At 36.1% G+C, this 22,621-nt stretch overlaps 6 protein-coding genes across 9 annotated transcripts; 1 reads left to right on the forward strand and 5 right to left on the reverse strand.

The window, feature by feature from the left end:
• Positions 1–520: 520 nt before the first annotated feature.
• On the reverse strand, positions 521–2,773 carry LOC108142002 (MAPK regulated corepressor interacting protein 2). The gene is made up of 3 exons (XM_017265668.2): positions 2,642–2,773; positions 1,707–1,980; positions 521–1,032 (listed from the first exon to the last, which is right to left on the reverse strand). The coding sequence occupies exons 1-3, from the start codon at positions 2,656–2,658 to the stop codon at positions 883–885; spliced, it is 441 nt and encodes a 146-aa protein (XP_017121157.1). The 5' UTR covers positions 2,659–2,773; the 3' UTR covers positions 521–882.
• Positions 2,774–3,228: 455 nt separating this feature from the next.
• Positions 3,229–5,416, reverse strand: LOC108142040 (sorting nexin-17). The gene has a single exon (XM_017265715.2). The coding sequence runs from the start codon at positions 5,240–5,242 to the stop codon at positions 3,785–3,787; it is 1,458 nt and encodes a 485-aa protein (XP_017121204.1). The 5' UTR covers positions 5,243–5,416; the 3' UTR covers positions 3,229–3,784.
• A 551-nt stretch (positions 5,417–5,967) lies between these two features.
• On the reverse strand, positions 5,968–9,217 carry LOC108141694 (alpha-N-acetylgalactosaminidase). 3 transcript variants are annotated; one of them, XM_017265175.2, is made up of 6 exons: positions 9,077–9,217; positions 7,475–7,632; positions 7,240–7,414; positions 6,673–7,104; positions 6,247–6,609; positions 5,968–6,183 (listed from the first exon to the last, which is right to left on the reverse strand). In XM_017265175.2, the coding sequence occupies exons 2-6, from the start codon at positions 7,624–7,626 to the stop codon at positions 6,064–6,066; spliced, it is 1,242 nt and encodes a 413-aa protein (XP_017120664.1). In that variant the 5' UTR covers positions 7,627–7,632; positions 9,077–9,217; the 3' UTR covers positions 5,968–6,063. The 3 variants fall into 3 exon arrangements, with proteins under 3 accessions (XP_017120664.1, XP_017120663.1, XP_017120665.1); XM_017265174.2 differs by lacking the exon at positions 9,077–9,217 and adding an exon at positions 8,983–9,062; XM_017265176.2 differs by lacking the exon at positions 9,077–9,217 and adding an exon at positions 8,983–9,012 and having other exon boundaries at positions 7,475–7,629.
• A 485-nt stretch (positions 9,218–9,702) lies between these two features.
• Positions 9,703–10,693, reverse strand: LOC108141725. The gene is made up of 2 exons (XM_017265217.2): positions 10,260–10,693; positions 9,703–9,968 (listed from the first exon to the last, which is right to left on the reverse strand). The coding sequence occupies exons 1-2, from the start codon at positions 10,636–10,638 to the stop codon at positions 9,796–9,798; spliced, it is 552 nt and encodes a 183-aa protein (XP_017120706.1). The 5' UTR covers positions 10,639–10,693; the 3' UTR covers positions 9,703–9,795.
• A 433-nt stretch (positions 10,694–11,126) lies between these two features.
• On the forward strand, positions 11,127–13,995 carry LOC108142120 (ATP-dependent RNA helicase DHX33). Of its 2 annotated transcripts, XM_017265817.2 has the most exons (5): positions 11,127–11,242; positions 11,347–12,212; positions 12,600–12,675; positions 12,741–13,523; positions 13,586–13,995. In XM_017265817.2, exons 2-5 carry the CDS (start codon positions 11,371–11,373, stop codon positions 13,967–13,969), a joined length of 2,085 nt encoding a protein of 694 aa, XP_017121306.1. In that variant the 5' UTR covers positions 11,127–11,242; positions 11,347–11,370; the 3' UTR covers positions 13,970–13,995. The 2 variants fall into 2 exon arrangements, with proteins under 2 accessions (XP_017121306.1, XP_041566177.1); XM_041710243.1 differs by lacking the exon at positions 13,586–13,995 and having other exon boundaries at positions 11,127–12,212; positions 12,725–12,792.
• Positions 13,996–14,144: 149 nt separating this feature from the next.
• On the reverse strand, positions 14,145–22,113 carry LOC108141953 (NPC intracellular cholesterol transporter 1). Its single transcript, XM_017265595.2, has 12 exons — positions 22,028–22,113; positions 19,934–20,044; positions 19,283–19,453; positions 19,063–19,219; positions 18,518–18,594; positions 18,244–18,462; positions 17,986–18,178; positions 17,136–17,455; positions 16,783–17,073; positions 15,333–16,725; positions 14,390–15,256; positions 14,145–14,319 (listed from the first exon to the last, which is right to left on the reverse strand). The coding sequence occupies exons 2-12, from the start codon at positions 20,024–20,026 to the stop codon at positions 14,234–14,236; spliced, it is 3,867 nt and encodes a 1,288-aa protein (XP_017121084.1). The 5' UTR covers positions 20,027–20,044; positions 22,028–22,113; the 3' UTR covers positions 14,145–14,233.
• Positions 22,114–22,621: the final 508 nt, after the last annotated feature.

Genomic DNA, 22,621 nt, shown 5'->3' on the forward strand with positions numbered 1-22,621 from the left:
TTTTGTTGAAATGGTGATTAGCTAAAGTTCCCAAACTAATAAAAGTACAATTAATAAATTTCTTTATTTCAAAACCCCATTGTTATTTACACAAATGCCAGAAGCTTAAACACAACAAATAAATCCAAATTTTTGTTAGCATTTGTACAATTTTGCCATTTTCTTTTAACTTTTTTTTTTGTTTACAAATGCAAATTTTAAATTACGTTGAATATTTGGCAATCAGAATTTAAAACTTTCTATATAAAATATTAAGGCTTTAATTTTTTGAGTGCATTTACCAATCACTTCCAATCCAAAATAGTGCGTATCCAATTAAAAATTAAATCAATAATTTTTTGAAGATTTAACACTTCACGATTTCTAAACAAGTACTATATTCAATTCTTTATTTTGATGTAACTCAATATTAAACCAATTACTTACCGAGTTCCTTATAGAACCAATTAGCTTGGAAGTTTATAACCATTTGGGAGTTTTTAACTAGGCCTTTTTTTTGCCCAAAAAATAATGCACAGGATTGTTTTCAATTTATCTACGCTCTAGATTGTTTATTGTTGTTCTGGTCAAATTTTAAGCGCGCTTAATGCACAACACTTAAATGCAGATAGCATGCTAGATTCAGGGTGCCCATGGGGTGAAATTGTTAGCCAATTGTCGCTTTATTGAATACATCATTTGCCTTTCAGCTGGCAGTGGATTTTAATCAATTTTTACACAAAATATAGTCCAAAGCAGGTAGCAAACAAACATAAATATAAATTCCAATTGCATGGAAATTAGTCAATAATCGGGGGGGAACTGGCACCCTTTTAAATGTATAATTTAATTAATTGTTACCACATGAAGCACATGCCGTTGTCCGCTGTAAGATTCCCGTTTCTACTGGTGTCCACCAGCCTGCGTGGCGGTCACGTGCATGTTCTGCACCAGCCGCTGGCCCCAGTACTCCTCCAGATCGAATGGCTTGAAGTTTTTCAGCTGATTATCAGGTTCGTTGCAGTAGATCACTGGTGGTCCCTGTTCGTAGACCTGGAGAGAAAGCAAAGCATCAAGAGCAACCGAAAATTTACACCAGGGACCGCAATCAATCATCAATGGTTTCATTTTATTTTCTAGTTGTGTACTCATCAAAAACAAGTAAAATCACTTGTAGTTGTTTTATGCATACATATGTATATTTATTTACTGTTGTGACGAATTTTCAGCTTTCGTAAGTAATAAACTTAGTAAAATTACGAGGTAAGAGCTAACTCAAAAATATTTTCTCGGTCTGTTTCTGCTTCGAATTTAAACTTCTAAGTCTAATTTGATTTGGAAAACACTTCTAATAAAAAGGTAAAATCAATAAAGTTTTATTTGTTTAAATTTTAAAGGTATTTCGTAAAACCATAGATATCATTGAATTTTTGTTTTGTTAAAAAAACAATGATTTCTATGTAACTAATTAATTAATTAATAGTTAATTCTGCATTCTAAAATATTTGGCAATTATCTTATATTGGATTAAAGTGTTCCAAGTGATTTTAAATCTCTTGTTCTTGGTTGTGACCGGAAAAATGCATAATTAAGTTTGGAAAACTTCTATATAATTAAAGTAAAAGTTCGACTGAATCATTTTTGTACGGTCCCTGTTTTTCGGGGGAAGAAAGCGGAGCAGGGTGACAAGTGTATGGACTTCTGGGTCCGAATTTTCGGGGCCTTACCTTGTTCCATGCCTCCCGGATATATCGGATCAGCTCGTCGTGCTGCGAGATCGGCAAGCTCTGTTGTTGTTGTTGTTGCTGTTGCCCGGCGGCTGTCGCATAAGGCGCATTGCTGTTGTTGTGCGTGCCGACGAACGACGAGCTTCCGGCACTGTGATTGTTGTATCCCGGTGAATTGGACGCCCCCGCCGCCGAGTTGTTGTTGTGATGATGGTGGTAGCTGTGCGGCGGATTGTGTCCGCTATTCTGGCGTCTTATGTTGTAGGGGTAGCGTCTATAGGGAAATAACGGGAAATATCTCCTTAATACAGTGCCACAAATTAAAAAAAAATTCATTTCTGCTGGAAATTTCTTTAAAAAAAAAGTTTTAGAAAAACCAATTATCAAACCTTTTTTTCAAATCAACCAAAGATTATGCTTTGGAACTGAAAAACACTTTAGAAACTCTAGATTTAAAAAAATAAAAAAACAGATAAAAAAAACAAATAAAATGTAAGTTCCCAAGAATTAATAGAATTTCAAAGACGTGGTAAAATTTTGGAAAACAAACTATCACTACGTGTACTTTACAACTTTATTTTATAGTCAAGCCACTATAATTCCTGAGATCTTTAAGTTTACACGGACAAATAGACAAAGCTTAGTCGGATGTTGGTTCCGATCAGTAATCCACGTATGTACATATATACAAATGTTTATATGAACATTGATTGAAATGTTTCTTTTTGACATACTTTTGCACGAGTACAATGTACCATTGTATATCATAACAATAATGAGTATTAAAAGGAAGATCGGACATACAGACGTCCCATGTATATACCCGTGGATGTGCGTATGTGTGTAAACACTGTATTTTGTCGTCAGATGCACACAGCCTTAATGCGGGCAAAAGTACCGTTTGTTGAGCCCGTGCTGCAATCCCGATACATTACCCGTTATTGCGATCCATATTTCCGGGTCCTTTTATGAAATTCAGCTCCTCAAATTGTCTTGTTTATTGCCGAAAATGTACTTATATTCGTACAAATCTTTTCTCTTTTGCAGTAGTGTGACCGCTGCTGGTCTGAAAAAATATACCAAAACGTGTACTAAAAGTGAATACCCTTTGCATTTTAAAAAACATATATATTTTTTCACATCGGTTGTTTTAAAATTTTTTTGTCAACGCTACAATAAAAAGTTTTTTAATTTTACGCCAATAACTTTTAATAAACAAAGAGCATACAAAAAATGTTAGTTTACTTAAATCATTTAAAGTTTTGCAGAAAACAAATACTTTAATATTTTTTTAGTCTCCCAAGGTACTATTTAATTACATCTTTTTCTTCTTTAACAGTTTTTTAAATGATTATCTTTGATGACTGGAAATATTCCATGAATCATTAATAATCACAAATCAACCCGATATATTATATACTTTGGCTTCATCAATTGGAACCTTTTCTTCATTTTGTAAACAGTCATAGTCACCTTTACTTACAAAATAACATAAAATATGAATAAGTAATTCGACTAAAAATAAATGGTGACAACGTCCAAACATTTTCGTCATTTATTCGAAAGTGAATCAACAGATAAGGGAATGTACATACATTTATAATTGTTTTAGGGAAAAATCCATTTGGACTCCCTATTTCATTTGCCATATTTATCAGTACATTTATTTTTGTAAAATGCATAACATATTTTTCATCTAACTCTAAAATAAAGAAGTTCAAGTACATACATATATTACAATACAAGAAATAATAAAAGAGATAAAAGGTTTCGTCAAATTCCCATTTACAGATCATTTACAATAATTCAACATTTAGATATAAATAATCATGGTGAGACGAGCCATTAATCTTGAGCATTGGCTGCGCAAATCCTTTTTAGGATTCGTAACACTTGCAAGTAGCAGAGGGGATAGTGTCTTTTTGTATTACACACATATAAAATCTTTAACCTTAGTCAAATGAGTCAAGCTGCTTCTGCACTCACTACCAGCAGTTGGATTTAATCTAGTTTGGCGGCCCTTTTCTCGGAAAAGGCAATCAATTTGGCAACTTGCGGCAAGCATTACCTTAGCACATTCATAGATCATCGTCCCCGATGCCTTCAAAGGCCTCGTTGGACACCCTTGCGGCATTGTCAGCCACATCGTTGCGGAAGAACACAGCTCCAAATGTGCGGGATGTCGTCATCCTAGGCTTGTTTCTTGGGGCCGAATCCTCGGACAGAAACCTAACTGGCGGCGTTGTGGGCGCCGTGGACGTAGAACACGAGGAAGATGCCCACGTTGATGTGGAGCACGTCGAGCTCGGCGTCGATGAGGACGATGTGACCGCCGTTTGCTCCTGCTCGTCGTCGCTGCTGCCATCCGCCTTCCCGCCTTCACCACGGTGCAACAGTTCGTCGACCATCGCCTGCAGGCACACGGACATCAGCATGGCCTGCTCGCTATTTATGGTTATCCAGCGCAGCGTCTGCTTGCCAATCAGATACTCGAACGCCAGTTGGAGGTGCGAGGGCTGCAGGCGTGACTCCAGCGTGTTGTGGGTAACGCTGACGCGCCACGATCGCATCCTGGTCACCCGGAACTTGGTCTCATAGATCTTGACGCCTCGTGCCGTGCGCAGTCCTAGCTCCTTGTTGCCAATGCTGACCAGCGCCATTGTATTTGGCTCCGGATAATCCACTTGCGCCTCATCAAACTGCAGGCAACCGTAGGAGGGCAACTGGCGCACCAGGTCCATGTACTCGCGCGGTCTTCCCTGCAATTGCAAGCAGCTTAGCTGACGGCCTTCGCCGGGCGAACAGATGACCACCCACTCGCGGTTCACATCCGCCACGGTCTGGTTGTACAGCAGATTCAGGGCCACCTTGCTCCCAGTTAGCTTGGCATCTCGACTCGAGTCCCAGTAGCAGGTACGGAGCAACAATTCGCAGGGCTGCATATGCAGACGCGTAATGTACGGCGACTCGAAGTCCATGAGGCGACGCATCAAGTGCAGGTCGTCGGATTTCCGCTGGCGCCGCACAAGGAACAGACAGAAATAGCGCACCAGCTCGTCGGGCAGCTGGAGATCTCGACAGACGCTCCTCAACAGTGCCCTGGAGTTTTGCTGCACGGAACAACTGACCAGGATGCGTTCGCCGGCGGGATTAGTGTAGACCTGTACCTCCAGCTGCTGTTCCTCGCAGTCGCTGGTCACCTGGCCTTCGGCGAGGGCCGTGTCCAGTTGGGCCCGCTGCAGGAACTGCTGCAGGTGGGCGGATCGCGCGAGGCGGCTGTCTTGACCCACCGCCTGCAGGTATTGCTCCAGGGCACTGCGACGCGCCTCCAACTGGCCATTGGTCAGCGGCAGGAGGCGTTTGGGTGGGAACGCAGGCAGGGGCACGCCCACACAGTGCCTGCGCAGCTGCTCGTTCAAGGAGTGCAGCTGTTTGTAGCGCAAGACGCTGTGGTAGCAGCCGTTTATGTGTAGGTTGTAGGCCGTGTAGGTGGGCGCAGAGCCCATCTCCTGCGTGTCCGGTATGGAAAAGTGCATCCTGGTGTTGTGCGTCGGCGCCCGGCCAGCGGATTACACCTGCATTGTCTCCCTGCTTCTCTGCCAAGCGCAGCAATTGGTGTCAATTCAATTAATTCAACTTCAATTGCTGAATTCGTTTTTTTTTTTTGCTCAACTAACACCACCGTCGCTGCCAGTGTGACCGTGCTTGCAATGAAGGAAAATGACAAAGCGCTTATGAATATTACAACTTCAGTATATTTTTTTAACGTCTTTGGAGTCAATAAAACCTATTTAATTTATATTTGGTCCATCCGTTTTTGCAGTGCCAAAAATGTAAATTTTGCAATTTTTTAATGTTTCAAATAGCATATTTCTATAAAATATTAAGCTGATGGTTTCGCCGTGCAACCCTAACACTAAAATCGTATGGGAACGATTGGGATTTTTATCCCGCTTAGCACTATCAATCAGTGCCATAAGCGCAGTAAAAAGTGTAAAAACAGGGTTGCTTTGTTTGAATCAGACAAAATCAGCTGTTCAATGCGGTTTTTAAAAAATGCGGTCTGTTAAACCGTGGTTTCGAAAAAAAACTAAATTGCTTGTATCAAGGGAAAATTCATAACTTAATCAGTTTAGCTTTGATCAATTTAACGAAATATTAATAAAATATTAATTAATCACCTTAAAAAATGTGGGCTTTTCAAAACTCCAATTATTGTAAATTTCTCATTGAAACTTAATTGAAAAATTTCATTGTTAATAGTCAGTCGTGGACCCAGATAGGGGTGAATTAAAATTTATTGACAAATTAGTATCAGTTAATGTTTTTTTTAGGCGATCTCGTTTAACAAATTGTATTACAAGTCAACTGGAAACTGAACTTCTCCTTTGAGCATAACCACTCCTGAGGGATTAACTTTTACTTTGATCTTAGTGTTGGGATATAAAACGCCATAGTCAACATTTTCGTAGAGGTCCTGAAAGACAAAGGTTTAAAAATCGGGCTTGATCAATACCAGCGAATGTAACTAAAAACATACCTCTACTCTATACCCAGAGTAATTAATAAGACCCAGTTCTTTTAAAGTAACTGATATATCTGATGGAGTTCCATCCGTTCTTCTGTTAACAAAGGCGATTGCGTAGGAGTAAAAGTTTTGGTAAAGTGGACCAATAGGTCTCGACCAAATTTCAATTCCTTTGTGCTTATAAATTCGTCTTCCCTGTATACCCAGTGGATCTTGATCCACTGCAATTATTTTTCTATTTTGTAGAATATGTTTAAATTGCGGACGAATCGTCCTTAAATCAACTGACATCAAAAGTGGGGCAGCCAAAATTGACCAAATTGCGAATTGTGTTTTGGCTTGCTCATAACTTAGTCCAAAGTTTCCAATAATTAACTGAAATATAAGTGGAGATCAGAAAAGTCAGTTTATTTTGGTTATTTATTAATTGGAACCTACCATATCAGGATCGTTCCAATGTCCAGGTCCCGCATTAGGAGCTATTAAATCTTGATTATTGCCATAATAATCGATGATATTTTCGACAGACGCCCAGGAGTCTTGGATGTCATCATAATTTCTCCAAAGGTTGCAATGTGTTTGGATTGCCGAATAGTTTGGCTGTATTCCAGCATATATTTGGTATACAGGCCAACTGCACGAGTATACCATTGATTTTCCTGTACTGTTTAAAAGCCTTCCGAATGTGGAATAGCCATGATCCATATCATAAGGCAGAGCATAGCATCCATCTAATTTTACATAGTCGACATTCCACTCAGCAAATTGAAGTGCATCCTTCTCTTCATAACCGATAATGCCAGGATACCCCGCACAAGTATAGTTACCATAGTCCTCATAAATTCCAAATTTGAGACCTCTTGAATGAATCTAATAGAAAATATAATAAATAAATAACAGAAATGTTAATTAAATTTTTAGTTGATTCATTGTTAAGCCAAAAGCCGCAACCGTAAAGAAATAATAAAAGTATTCAAAGTATATATATCAAATTCCTTTACTTACATAATCAGATAAAGCTTTGATCCCATTGGGAAAACGTTTGCGGTCCGCCACTAATTTTCCATCATGACTGCGGTGCTTTTCTAACCAGCAGTCATCAACATTAATATATTCATAGCCAACAGATGCATATCCATCAGCCACGACAATATCAGTCATAGTTTGAAATAGCTGTTCACTAAATTAAACCAATAATTTTGAAAAACGTATTTTCTATAATTTTTATTTTGAAGTTTACCTTATGCAATTATCTGGATCATTTATGCAGTCAGTATTGCAACGAAATCTTTCCCACGAAAGCCATCCCATGGGAGGAGTTTTCGCAAGACCATTGTCTAGACCGTGACACAAAGTGCTACTCAATAAAATGATCCAAACAATAGATAACATCGCCTTCTAGAAATAATATACTTGTATGTATAAATGAAATAACAAATATTGTAAAGAAAAATACATCTACGAACATAAATGTGGTTTAAAAATGGTTTCAATATAGTAAATTTTAGTGAGCATAAATAATAAATAATAAACAAAAGTCAAACAATTTTATTTTAAGCTGGGACCGTAAATAATGGTTAAACGAAGCAAAATTCTGCAAGTCTAACATCATATACCCTTGCAGCTTTTTTTAAAATTAAATATTCTTTTAAACATTTAAATTTCCAAATTTAATTCGATCTTTCCTATGACAGCACTTTGATATCGTTTTCCGATTTAAACAAAACAAAAAGCGTTATTCTGAGTTATTGTCCAAAAGAATTTAAAAAAAATTGTAATAAGAAGAGGTACATTTTGATTTACTTGATTTACTTTTTTTTATAATCCGATAGTACTTATGGCGGTTATATGATATAGACGCCCGATTTTGATCAAATTAAACTGTAATTCTATAATTTGAGTATTCCTATGGGAGCTCTATGATGTACTTAGTCTTCCGATCCGGCTTGTATACAACCTGCAATAGAAAGACAACTTTTGGGAAAGTTATATGCAGATAGCTTTAAAATTAAATGACTAGTTTGCGTAGAAACGGACGGACGGACATGGCTAGTTCGACTCTCCTAGTGATGTTAATACAAAATATATATACTTTAGAGGGTCGGAAATGTCTTTTCACAGCGTTGCAAACTTCTGACTGAAATCATAATAACCCCTGAACGGGTGTAAAAATGATAAGAATTTAATGTTTATTTTTTAATTTATAAACAAATTGAAATAATAAAGATGATTTTTAGCAAAAATTCCGATTGTTCCAATGAAAATAATATGGACAAATTGGATATTTTAATTAATTATTTCAAAAAATGGCGAATTATAGCTCGTTTAATTATTTTTCATAAGTTTGGATTTAATACTAAAAAAAAGGAATTAGTAATGTAAAAGTAAAGGTTAAAATTGTTAATTGTAAAACGAATTTAAGTCTGGCAACGCTGTGGGAGCCAGGCTTACGGGTTCGTTGAACAATGGGTAATTTAAAGAGAGATAAAAGAGAAAAAGGTCTGGGTCAGTAAAAGAGCAGATTATGTATGTATGAGTGCCGATATTGTTCTCACTCTATTGTACTCTATATAATAACAACAAACAGCATAACAACAGTAGCGTAATATTAATTCACAACATGCTGCTAAAAAATTATCCACATACACACACTACAATACAAATCCGTTGATATTGTATAATATGTAAATTATAAAAGTAGAACGAATTTTTTAAGTTGGTATAATTAAAAGCTGTGTATTTACGTACTCTCTGCCAAGTTTAATTGTTGTCAATTTTATCCGTACGTACACTTAAAAGAAAAAAATAAACTAGTTTGTGAACAGAAATGTATAGTACATACCAATGATTTCTATTTGTATATTTGCACCTCAATTAAGTAATTGAGTTTTCCGCATTTGAGCCGGTTTCTTTAAGCAAAGCAGAGCTTAAGACGGATTTTTCCATTGCTGCTTAAATATTAGATTTTTTTTTAATGTTAACATAAATATTTACCAATTAAATTAAGGGTTTTTAAAAATATTTATTATTATTCCAATATTAATTTGTTTAAGTAATTTTTAGCACCATTTTGTGAAATCCGAAACACTAATTATGTGGCAAAGGCATACATTAAGAACGTATGTACATAAATATGTATATAAATGTATGTGTATACATAAAAACTCGTTAAAAAACCAGTTGTTATTATGAGAGATAAACGTTTGCTCTCAGCAATCAATTTTTTCCTTTGAAGTTGCATATTTACATACTCATGTATTAGGTTTCATTGAATACTACAATTAATTAAACTAAAGTTTGTACAAAAGAAACGCTTTAACTTGGTTTTTGTCAAAAATTGTTTTTATTTTATTATCTATAAATATGATTTACCAGATTTAAGATAACTTATTCTACTTTGTTTGCCAAAACAAATTTAATCAAAAAAAAACCTTATTATTCAAACAGAGGGCTATAATTTTTGTTTATTAAAAGTTATTCAGTTTTATTATTTACTAATCATGATTATAACAAACCTTAAATATTTACTCTATTTTGTACATATTTAACACACATTATTAACTAACAAGTATCAATAAGCTTTATAAGATTTCTGTCTCGAATAAATTGACATTTCTGCTCAAATTGAATAAGCGATTCTTCCATCCTTGCAAACTCAGAATTAATCATTTTATTGTTCTTTCTGATTTGAATCAGAAATTTATCCATGACGGAAGTATCCTCCTCTGAAAGGACTGTAAATTAAATGATTTATTATTTGTTTTAGAACAAAGTATAAATTAAAAAAAATATATATAATTAAAAAAAATATATATAATTAAAAAAATATAATAATACAAAATTTTGAATTTAAACCAACTTTAAAATATTACTTTTTTTTAAAAAAATCTTTGTTCATTAGGAAATTTGAGTTGTTTTTTGTACGTGTAAAATTTGGAAGCCAAAACATTTAATTAAACAAGTAAAAAATGTACTAACGAATAAAAACGAATATAAATATTGTATATGTACAAAATAAAGTTTACCTTCTTGGCTTTGTTGCATTACTGGCGGAGTTCCAGTCGAAATTGTTGACAAGTTTGAACGTCCAATTTTTTCACCGCTTTCTACAAACTGGGCAATAACATTACGAAATTTCTCGGGTATTAGAAACAGCCTATCAACGTTGCCCTTTTTGTAGCACAGATAAGCACTTTTCATTTGAAACCATTTTCTCCTAATTTGTGTGGGAGACTTATTTGGAAAGCCTCGCTTTTTCATCTGGTTGGCAATTTGAACAAATGTATATTGCGTGGTGCTTGTGGACAAGGCTCCTTGGCAGTTGTTCACTTCCTTTATCAAGTCGAGCATGCACTCTATTTCGGCGGAAACCCAAAAGTTTCTTTTAAGTTTTTCGGACTTCATATTTCTTATAATTTTCTGAAAGAAAATATATCTTTGACTGTTTTGTTGTTCTTTCAACCAGTGTGACCGAATACTAAGAACTTTATTATCTTTTGTGGTGGAACGATAGAATTTTGAACTTGGCTTTTAATTTTCCCGCTAAATGTCTAAAAAAAATACTTTAATTATCCACGCTTATGATTTTTTAAGAACTTTACAAATTACGTACGTCCATAATTTATTTTTTGTGTTTTAAATATTATATTAACAATTTAATAATTGCTTTTGGAAATTCTGGAATTTATTTTAATTTTTTTTAAATTCAATAGCCAAAAAAAAAAACAGTTGATTCGTGTAAATTTCGAAATTTCAAATCACATATGATCAAAGAATGAAGCCAACAATGTAATGTCACAAGCCCATAAGGAATACCGAAAATACTCCAAACCAAGTTTAGGTATATTTTGTAAAAAATACCGCATATTTTTTGGTCACATGTGACACTGAAACCTGGCAACCCCTTCGTTTATCCACACGCCTGTTGCTTTTCTTGACAAATAGTTTTTTTTTTTAATTCCCTAAACGGGACTTGCTAGTTCTAACTTTTGAATAGAAAGTGGCACAGGTAAATACCTGTACAAAACAACTGACTGCCTGTCAGTTGAGAGCATAAAAGTTAAACGACTTTACTCGATCCTTGCATCTTTGTTTACATTTTTTTTGGCCAAGAAACGTGCTGCGATAGTGTAAATAATGGACTCCAAATACTTGGCCACCAGCAAACGAGATGCGGGCGGTCCTTCACCAGTGAAATTCTCGATCAAACGGAAACATGATTCGATTGCAAATAGTCCCATTAATGAGAAGAAAACGCATGTGGCTCAAATCAAACAACCGGTGTCACCAGTTTTGCTGACCAGTAAAAGAACCTCAATCGAACAGCTCCAGAAGTCGTTGCCCGTCTACAACTGCCGCCAGAGAATCCTGAAGGAGCTGGAACTGAACGACACCGTGCTGATAATGAGTGAAACAGGATCGGGAAAGACCACACAGATCCCGCAGTTTCTTCTGCAGGCTGGTTACGCCAAAAGCGGAATGATCGGCATAACGCAACCACGTCGAGTGGCGGCCATCACGGTGGCCCGTCGAGTTGCCCAGGAATTGGCCGGAAACGTTGGCGACACAGTGGGCTATACGGTTCGATTCGAGGATGCCACCTCACAGAACACCAAGATCCGCTTCCTTACCGACGGTGTTCTTCTCCGAGAGTCCATTAAGGATCGACTTTTGCTCAAATATTCCGTGATCATTCTGGACGAAGCCCACGAACGTACCGTCAATGCCGATCTTCTGTTCGGAATAGTTAAAGATGCCCAGAAAGAGAGACGGAAGCAAAGGTTGGCCAATCTGAAGGTCGTTGTTACCTCGGCCACGATGGATATTGATCATTTTGGAAAGTACTTCAATTGCAAAGGATTGTATCTGGAGGGCAGGACATATCCCGTACGCGTAATGCACGCCAAGGAGGAACACGAGGACTATGTTCACACCGTCCTAGTTACTCTCTTTCACATTCACCGCACCACGCCCAGAAAGTAGGTACAATTTAAATTACATTTTAAACCCTCACTTATGACTTTCAAAATTAAACTATTTAAAGAACTAGTCTTTGCAGATTCCATTTTTGCAATTGGTTTCTTGTATTTGAAACTAATAGATATAGAGCATAAAAGCTGTTTCATTTAACAGTCAAAATTTCAATTAGTCTCAAAATTTAGTTTAAATTCAGGGATCCACAAATGTTAAAGACACATTAAAATAACAATTTAATCTTAATTTGTTATTAATTTACTTTTACATCCAAAAAAACTACCTCTTTTGGTTTGGTAAATCCATTCAACCATTTCCTTTTACGATAACAAATTGAAGAATTATTAAATTTTTTCATCCCATTTACTAAATATTGGCATTTAATCTTACAGCCATGACGTTTTAATATTCCTAACAGGGCAAGAGGAAATTGAATCATTGGCCCATCAAATTCGCCAGCTTGCAAAGGTGAGTGCAATTTTTCAAAAGAAACAGATTACAAATGAATAAAAATAAGTTTTTGATTATTACAGATTGATATGACTGGAACTACGGATCTCCGGGTGTTCACGTTATACGCTCAATTATCGCAGGGCAAACAACTGGAGTGTTTCCTACCGACACCGGTAAACGTGCGAAAAGTAATATTGGCCACTAATATAGCAGAAACCTCCATTACGATACCCGGCATTCGTTGTGTCATCGATTGCGGATTTGTAAAGGAAAAGTCATTCAATACCTCCGACGGACTGGATGTCCTAAAGTCAGTGCGAATATCGCGGGCACAAGCCTGGCAGAGATCAGGACGAGCAGGTCGCGATGCGGATGGCACTTGCTACCGGGCGTATACAAAAAGAGAAATGGAGTCGTTTGCAGATGCTACGCAACCGGAGATCTTGAGAACGAATCCCACTTCAATGGTACTGCAACTTCTCGCCCTGGACATCGACTGCAATAATTTTGACTTTTTGGACGCCCCACTTGAGGAAGGACTAAGGAGTGCGTATAAAAGCCTGGATGCCCTTGGGGCCATTAAGAGTGGGTCAGTCTCACTTATCACCCCTTTGGGTCGACAAATGGTGCAGTATCCTTTGGATCCGAAATATTCAAAGTTGCTGCTAACTGCATCATCGTTCGGCTGCATGGAGGAAATTCTGAGCCTCGTGTCCGTGCTCTCGAGTGATCATGTCTTCGTTTCGAATAGCGACAAAAATGAAATGGCCGCTTTAGCTCATGCAAAGTTTCAGTCCAAGCACGGCGATCATTTAACGCTACTAAATGTATTTAATGCATTTTGCAAAACAGAAAAGCCAAAGGTAAATATTTATGAGAAATAATGAAGAAATGATTATTTTCAAATTTCTTGATTTTGTTTTAGATGTGGTCTCACGACAACTATTTAAATTTGCGTAGTTTAACGTACGCCCGAAATGTTCGTCGACAATTGGCAGAAATTAGCGAGCGACTAAATTTGGTTTTCAATAGTTCTGATGACATCGAAATGCTTAAAAAATGTATTTTAAACGGATTTTTCGAAAATATTGCCGTCTTGCAACGGGATGGATTCTACATAACCGTTTCCGGCAACATCAGGGCCAAAATTCATCCGTCAAGTGTTTTGCATGGCAAGTACAAGCCGAACTATATTCTTTTCACTGAAATAGTTCAAACCGAACAAACATTTCTACGCCAAGTCACGGAAATATCCATTGAATGGATTACAGAGATTGTGCCGTTCGTTAAAAATATACCATCGAGATAAAATAAAGTTTTAAACTGTTGAATATACGTTATGTAGTTTTTTTCTTTAGCATTCTGAAAGATATTAAACATTTCTGATATTGATCAGTTCAGAAGTTGTTTTACTTTTTTCTATTTAAGCTGCATGTTTAGTTAGTTTTTTCACCAAAAATGTAAAATGTAAACTTTCCCAAAAGTTGTTTTTTTTTCTTATTATTTATTGTACCTTAACCGGTTAACATTTAAAATATTTTTGAGATTATTTCAATACAACTATGGGATTGATTTATAGAATTCCCGCAAGTGCTGTCTCGTGTTCAGCAGCAGCAACTTGTTTATGGTACCTTAATCTAGCATTACTTACAGGAGCCCCTGAAAAATAGAAAAGAAATATATGAATTAATAAATATTGTGCCTTGAGGAGAATGATATATTTACTCACCAATATAACTTAACAGAACCGGTAGAAAGATCAGACCATGCGCCGCCCCTATTACCACAATGCCCAAGTACATGCGGAAATAAAACACTTGAAATATTTGACTTTTAGCAAAAGCTAGCACTAGAATGCCTGCAAATTTGGTTAAAGTAATTCCGGAGAAAATGGAACTACCCATTTTCGAGAGGCTGTCTGCTGCTCTATCAATTTGACTCACTGATTTCGAAGTAGCGAAGCTGTGCACCAAGTGCGAACAAAATTCTACGGATATTCCGACGGCCATAACAAGATTAACTAGCGAAACAGCATTTAAAGAAATGTTCCAATAATACATTAAACCTCCTAAATTAACAACTATCATTGTTATCGTAATAACAACTACTAATGCGGAATGAACGTCGAAGCCCATTAAAATGAATGTAACAACAAAAATGGAAAGAACTGAAATACCCATGCTCTGTAGCGTATCCGACCACATGGTTAAATATTGTTCGTAAAACACATAGAATACTGAATAGGGGAAAACCTCGACCGTAAGGGCCGATTGCATAGGAACTCCGTTGGAAATTAATCTGCCCTGCAACATTTGCGTGATATTTGCCGATATCTTTCTAGCCGATTCAAGCGCTAGAAAATAGTCAGCCGAGGATTTTAGTATGGTGTGATAGGCCATAAAATATGACGTCTCAATGTTCAGTCTTTCATGGCTGTAGGAGTACCGAACACCTCCACCATAAGCGGCATGGCCGGCCTTTGCACACTGGTCGTCCGGATTATCCTTGAGGAAAAATGGCAAATACTTTTCAAACTCTTTTTCCTCTGGCCGTTTAAGGGAATTTTTGCTGATATTACACCTCAAGCAGGAAGTATCTGAAATGTTTTTAAAATCATTATATATTATTACTAAATATGTTTCTTTTTGGTTTTTTTTCTTAACAAGACTCACCTTGGTGTGGGCAAAAGTCTCCAGTGTCCTTTTTATATTTGCAGCAAGAAGATGCTGCTGCTGCCCAGTCAAAGTAGTCATCGATCCAACTTGATGCTGGACGAGCGATATATGTTTGATTTGAGTGTCTACTGGCTAGGTAAATTTGCGTTAACACGCTGTCATCGTTGCAATATTGACCTGCACACACTAGATTCTGATCCGAACTATTTGTATAAACTAAATCACCCTTTAGGACAAAGTACACTGGCGGACCGATGTTGAGATTCTCGTTCAACGACTGGAAGTAATGTAAAACAAAACTATCCTGTGGCATGGCCAGCTCTTGGTCAAGCCCAATGTCAATCTTTGGCGCAATGGCAATGCTGAAGCACAGCCACGCAAAGAAGATGACCATTACACTAGCTCGAACAACTTTCTTCATTAAAAATGGAACGTAAACACTACTGAAAAATTTGTACAAAAGACCTTCACTGCTAACTACACTATCGGACTTCTTTCCTTTGATGAAACAACAGATATCCATTCGATTCTCCTCCTTGCGTTTCGTATCTAAAGTGAATAGGCTTACGAAACATGTTATTTGCAATAAAAAGTCAATGATAAGGGCTACGCCAGCGTATAAAGCAAAAGCCCTTACAGCTGGCATATCAGAAAGGCCACCAAGGAAGAAGCAAAAGCTCTCACTCAAGGATGTGAGCAGCATGCTGGGTCCAACACGACCCAGTATTCGACCAATTTGCTGCTCAAGCGTTTCATTGGGTTTGCGTTGATCGCGCTGGTGAGTTTGGACAAGGATAAAAATGTTGTCCACTCCAACGGCTAATACTAAAAAGGGTATAACTTCCACAATAATGAGGGTGGCCGGCAAGCCGAGGTAACCGAAAATGCCAACGGAGGAAACTACTGAGGCTAATACAATGATGACACCACCTATGCCAAGGGTGATTTTACTGTCGATGAAAACTCTTTTAAATTCCTTAACATGTCCCAGCGATATTGCAATGTACATGAACATAATTAGATAGGACACTAAAATAGTTAAAACATCTGACTGGGACTCTCTATTCAGCTCGTCTTCTATCGACCTCTCTGAAGTGAAAGCTATGTCCATGTGCTTCGACATGTTGTTTTTGGTATAGTTAGTCATAAACTCTACAAACTTTTTCTCCCACATTAAGGCCGGCTGCAAATCTGTTCTGTTGTGATGATTCTTGACCAAGAATGTCAGAATAAGAGCATTGGCTAGCTCATATTTTGTATTACCCGTCAGCTGGGCTCCGGACGGCAGAAAACCACCAAAGGCTATTGCTGGATCTACAGGGCCGCCATAGGGAGCAAGGCATAAATACGGATTACTTATGCAATCGTAGAGGCCATCCAAATAGGTTACCTGAAAGTGTATGACCAAACTGTGTTTCAATTCTCAAGAAATATTTTCTTTACTTACATTAAATCCATTATCCTCGTCGTGGTCATCCAATCTTGATGGATCATCGCTAAAGTACCCCCAAATCGATTGAACAACGCATTTGGACACATCGATTTCACTACCGTCATCTGATAAGGGGGAAAAGCATATATCCTTTAACATTGTGCCATTGGCGTTGATTTGCTTTATGTTCTCTTGGAGATTTAACACCTCCGTCAGAAACTCTCTGTCAAACACAGGACCAAAGGTGTAAGGGCCATTTGAAGTATTGTGAAAAATTTGAGGCAAGTCAACTGCTTTGATTATGATCTGCAATATACACAGTTGAAGCGATTTCATTTTACAATTTTGTCTTGCACATCAAAGTTTACCTGTTCAAGCCTGTAGAATGGCGAAAATTTAGTGTCGAAAAATTCTTTTTCCACTCTGGACTTTGAATTTGGCGACGCCCAAAGTTTAACCGGATCCGTTGTGATTTCAATAAAGCTTATGCCATATCCCAGAATCACAACCAGCGAAGCTCCGGCAATTAATGTCACCCCTGGATTGCTGGCAAAGAACGTTCCCCATCTCGTAAACAAGTTTTCCAAAAAAGTCTCTGTTTGAGCTCCCAGTATTTCAAAATATGAATCTTCCTCCGAATAGACCGTTTCATCAGAAACATCATTGCCGTCTACTTGAAAGTTTTCATCTGCAATTAATAGTTCAACATTTTTTTTTAAATTTACTTTTATACAATTAAATGGTTTGCAAATTTATCTCTCAAATGAAAGTCATCTGGATAAAGTTTTTGTCTTTTCTTTTGTATGTATGTATAATAAGAACCATATTGAAATATTTTTCAATTTTTTGTAAAACCAATATTTAAAATCGGACGACTATAAGCATATGTATCTTCCAAAAAAATAGAAAACTCTTATTTCTATTATTATGATTTTCTATTAATCAATATACGGTCAATGCTTTCCAACATATACAAATAGATTTAAATAATTTTTATAAGTGCAAAAGTAAATTTTTCATTTTGTATTTTTATCGAAAAATCAACTTAACTTTCATTGTTTTAAAAATAGAAGCATAAATTCGATATTAATTCTTTTTATAGAACAAAACGTAATTGACAGTGTTGCAAGAGTATATATGCTTCGGCATGCCGAAGTTTTAACAAGAAAATAACGAAATCGTTCTTCACATACATAAGTGGTGAATTAAATTACTCACCCATTGATGAACCTTGTGTAAATAAAAACGATCCCATTAGGAATACTATTACTCCAACAACAAACACAGCGGCCATAATAACGAAATAGGCGTCAAGTCCTCCAATTTTGAATGGTTCTGGAGGAGCAGGTTCTGGAGGTCCCTGCGGGCATGACAGGTCACAATCCGAACACGAACATGCTGGTAGTTTGCTCTGTAAAAAAAAATAAAAACAATATGTGAACTAAATATTAATTAAATCAAACATTTTGAACTTACGTTCACCGCTTGGTTGCAGGGAATTGTTGTCACGTTTAACGGCGTAAATGTATCGACTTTATCTTTGGGCTCATGCTGAACGTAAGTGATTTGAAAAGGTACATATGGATTTTCGGCGTCCCCCATAAAATTAAACCATTTTGTAGGATTACAGCGAGATGCTGAATAAGCTCCGCACATTAAATCAAGTGCTGATTGACCTGTTTGTGGTACAGAAACCTATGAAGAGAAAGTATTTATTTATTCTTATTTACTTCAATTAGGCGAGACTTACCTGAGAGCATGATTTGTAAGTCTTGTTGATATATTCTGTCGATATATGCAAATCCACGGAAGTGATGTACTCAACATCTGAAATAAACAAATCATAGTTATTTATTTACCTAATAATACTTATACTATATAAAATTCTTTTTGAAAACAATTTAATATAGAGTTTTATATGATATTTTAAATCATTCCCAATAATTCTGATCTGGGTCGACGCTTAATCTACTTTGCGGTCATATAAAGGTAAAACAAATATAGTACAATTTTGTAAACTATTTTGAATTCTATTATAAATAAAACGTTGCTGCCTCGAGTCAGAAAAATGAATCACCTAATTTATACACTAGATATGGACAGTTAACTAAATGCTAATTTTATAGGGCTATTTAATCCGTACAAGGCGAATCATTTTTTTACATTTAATATGAACAGAAGTGCTTTTTCCCCCTTTTTAGCATATTTTACTTTTTTATTCAACTAGCAGCTACTTGGCTTTCATTTAAATAAATATCGGAAATACATACATACAAAGAAGATTAAACTATTCACCTTCTTTATTTTTTTCCGTGGCCACCACATGCATGAATTCTGTTTGCTTCGGTGAGCAAGTAAACTGGCAGATGTGTCGAACCAAGTTTTCCATGCAGGATGGACATCTGTCTAGAATATTACCGGCCAGCTCTACATTTTTATTCAAAAGTTCCACCTAAAAGTAATATGAGCATATTAATTACTAAAGTCTGCGCTGCAAAACTTGTATTATTCATACCTGTTTCTTGTCGCAGCAAAATTTATTCTCGCTGTTCTCCAGCAAAAAACCACATCGTCGTTTCAGCAGCTCCAATCCGTCTTCAGGCATTTCTTTGGCTGTTCCATTGTAGGGACAGTTTTGACTGTGTGAAAATATATTTGTGTTGCATACGCCATACCAAACGCAGTCCTTAAATACACAAATATGTTTGAGTTAAATTAAGTTTAATTTAATATTTAATTGAAAGACCAATATTCTTTTAAATTTAATATTAAGCTTTCAATTCTAAGTTAAAATGCCAGCAGTTAAATGTAAACGATGATTTTGAAGTGACCTGGTTAATCTCTTTATACTGGCCTTTAAATAGCTTTTTACAATTTACATTTTAGTTCGTAAAAACGGCATTACCGCCACCTTTGCCCAATATAATTTATTTTGTAATTGGCTTGCATCTGTTTTGACTCCTTCACGCGTTTTTAAGTTTTCAAACGCATGACGTAAAATTTACTGCAACTATATAAATATAATTTTAGCCCAAATTTTCACAATTTTTCTGGATGCTCTCAGAGATATATTTTCGCAATATACTATGAAGATGGGTCTATACAGATTATGGTGTTAAAGCATAAGTTTCTAAACCATACAAAATAAAAACTAAATTTTAGTTACCTGTTTCGATGATTGTATTAACGTAAAGAGTACAGCGGCAAAAAGGATGTGTACTCCAAAAGCGGTACTCCTGAGTGGGGATCTTGAACTCATCCTGTCACAATCGCATATCTGTAAACACAATACTTTTTAATAAACTTCAATTTTGAGGGGGATAACCCATCTGAAAACACCACTGTGGTGACTAATCGCACGAACCGAAATATTTAGCAAAAGAATTGAAAATCTACAACGGATTAACCGATTAAAAAATGAATGTAAAAATGAAAATGAAATGAAAAAAAATCACCACTTTTGAAATCGCGTCGACATTCCTACCCCGTTAAGAGTAAACTTGCGAAAGCTGAATTAAATGAAATCCAATCCGAGAAACTTCAGACTCCAGGCAAACGTTGTGTTTAATGTAAATGTGTCCAATGGCCAGAGGTATAAGTTTTGAGTGGTTTAAATAAATATTTATTCCTGTTACCGATACAAAACGAATCTGTGTACCCCAGTATGTTGAAACACTCGGAACTCGGAATTACAACAAATAAATTTTCAAGTGGACTTTGCAGATACCCCCTAATTAGTTTGGCAAATTTCTTTATAATTTACTTGTTTACAAACAGCTTTAATGATAAACTGATTTTTTGACAGACTTTGAAGCCCATTCAGTTGAATTGGTTTTAAAGTAATCAAATCGTAATGTACATTATACGATTGACTGGGTTTTCGTAATTGCTCCCAGCAGACCCATTTAATAATAATCCGATCATTAACAGAATATACAAAAAATAAAAGATGTTTTTTTAGAATTTAGTAGTTTTTTATTGCCAAAATTTTATAGATGGTAATTAAAAATGAAAAAATGTTAGTATTTCTTACATACATATATGGGTCGTGACTCCATAGTTATATTTTCTAGGAAAAAAGTGACTAAGCTTGTTCAAACTAAAAATATTTGCTAGGTAAACTATGAAAACATGAATGTATAAGAAATGTTCAACTACCAAGTGATTTCGAACCATGTGAAAGAGTTCTTGGAAGCAGTGGGCTGGCAAGATAAGAAATCTTTAAACTTATAACTTTGACTTCAAGCATGCGTTCAAAATAACTTTACAAAGGCAATTTTTAAGCTATTAGCTGTAGGAAAATTTTAAATTTAAAAGCAGAAAAAAATCTGTGTACCCCTCTGGGGAAAAGTTCAAAAACGATGAACTGAATAATAGAAAGCGAAAACCTGGTTTCCTATTGAAACAATTTGTTACTGATTAATGTGCACCTAACGACGGTTAACTGGGTGAACAGAAAAGGCAGAAATGTCAAGGGAAGCAGTGAATTGTGGCCTTTGACATTGATACGTTAAATTTCGCGCTTAAACTCATTGTCGGTGGTAAGTGGTTGTCGGTGGCTTTTGTGAAAGTGATGATGCAACTAGTTGCCTGGTTATGGAGGGGGTAATTTCATTATATTTTTGAAGTATGTACAGCTGACGGTGCAATCGTCAACTTCTTTGGAAACCGTAGACTGCCTCGGTTGCTTTTTTTTCCACCGTCACATGCTAATTTTACACCTCATCGGTAAATCGGGAATAAAAAATCAGCAATCAAAATTCTCTGCTGAATGGACCCGATGTTTTATTTATGTATCTGTGCTTGTACTGTGGCTTATTGACAAGCGGATGTCATTGGGATTCTTAAGCAATTTTATGCACAAGTTATGGTTGCCAGTAGCCCCATGAAGGGCACGCAATATAGATAGTGTACACAATGCTATCACTTCCACTTCCACTTTCAAGCGACTGTATAAATCGTTAATTGTAAACATTAGTATTGCGCCGAACCAATAGAAATGTTTTCTTTGTTCTCTATTTTCGTGCACCAACATACCTACATATGTGTGTGGGTGCATTTCTATGAAGTCATCTTAGATAAGTTCCCTATTTAATTAAATTATACCGTTATATGCTCAAAGCCCGCACCAAGATTTTCCTTTTTTTATAATATTTTGATGCAAACACTTTTGGGTAGTAGAATATGACCGAGTTACAAGTACGTCAACTAGTGAGTCACGCATATACCCCTGTCAACAAGCCAAATCGGAGATACTAACCCTCGGTCCCAAAACAGGAGAGAGTGAAAAAATAACTGAAGTATACAATTAAATGTAAACACTCCCACTGACTACTTATCAGCTTAATGGGGAAAACAATCGATTGTAGTCGATATACGATATGCCAACTACGAAAGCCAGTAGGAAACGTAAGAAAGGAACACTCAAAAACATATGGAATAATAATAGCAATCCTAATGTTGTAATATAATCTGGGTATTCCCGAAACGTCTGAATCTCTGAATAGTTTATGTGACCAGAACATAATTGCAAAATCGCATCGATCGGATTAATACTTTATGAGATACAGGCTCTTGCAATTGCGCCTATTATAAAAAATTTGTATTGAAATTTTTTTTAAAGCCAGTCAACATCATACATAAAACTATTTTCGAATTCAAAACCAACAAAGCGTAGTTATCAACACGGCATTAAGCTTAAAATATTTAATAAATTTTGATGTCTACCGGAATAATATTATTTATTATTTAAATATTTAAAAACAATTATACATGTAAATATTTCTTGAGAAAGCATGATGCAAATAATACTTTGTATGATGGATTTTCAATATTAATATTTCAACAATGTGAT

Source organism: Drosophila elegans, unplaced genomic scaffold, assembly GCF_018152505.1.
Source record: "Drosophila elegans isolate 14027-0461.03 unplaced genomic scaffold, ASM1815250v1 contig_814, whole genome shotgun sequence".
Classification (NCBI taxonomy): Eukaryota; Metazoa; Arthropoda; class Insecta; order Diptera; family Drosophilidae; genus Drosophila; species Drosophila elegans.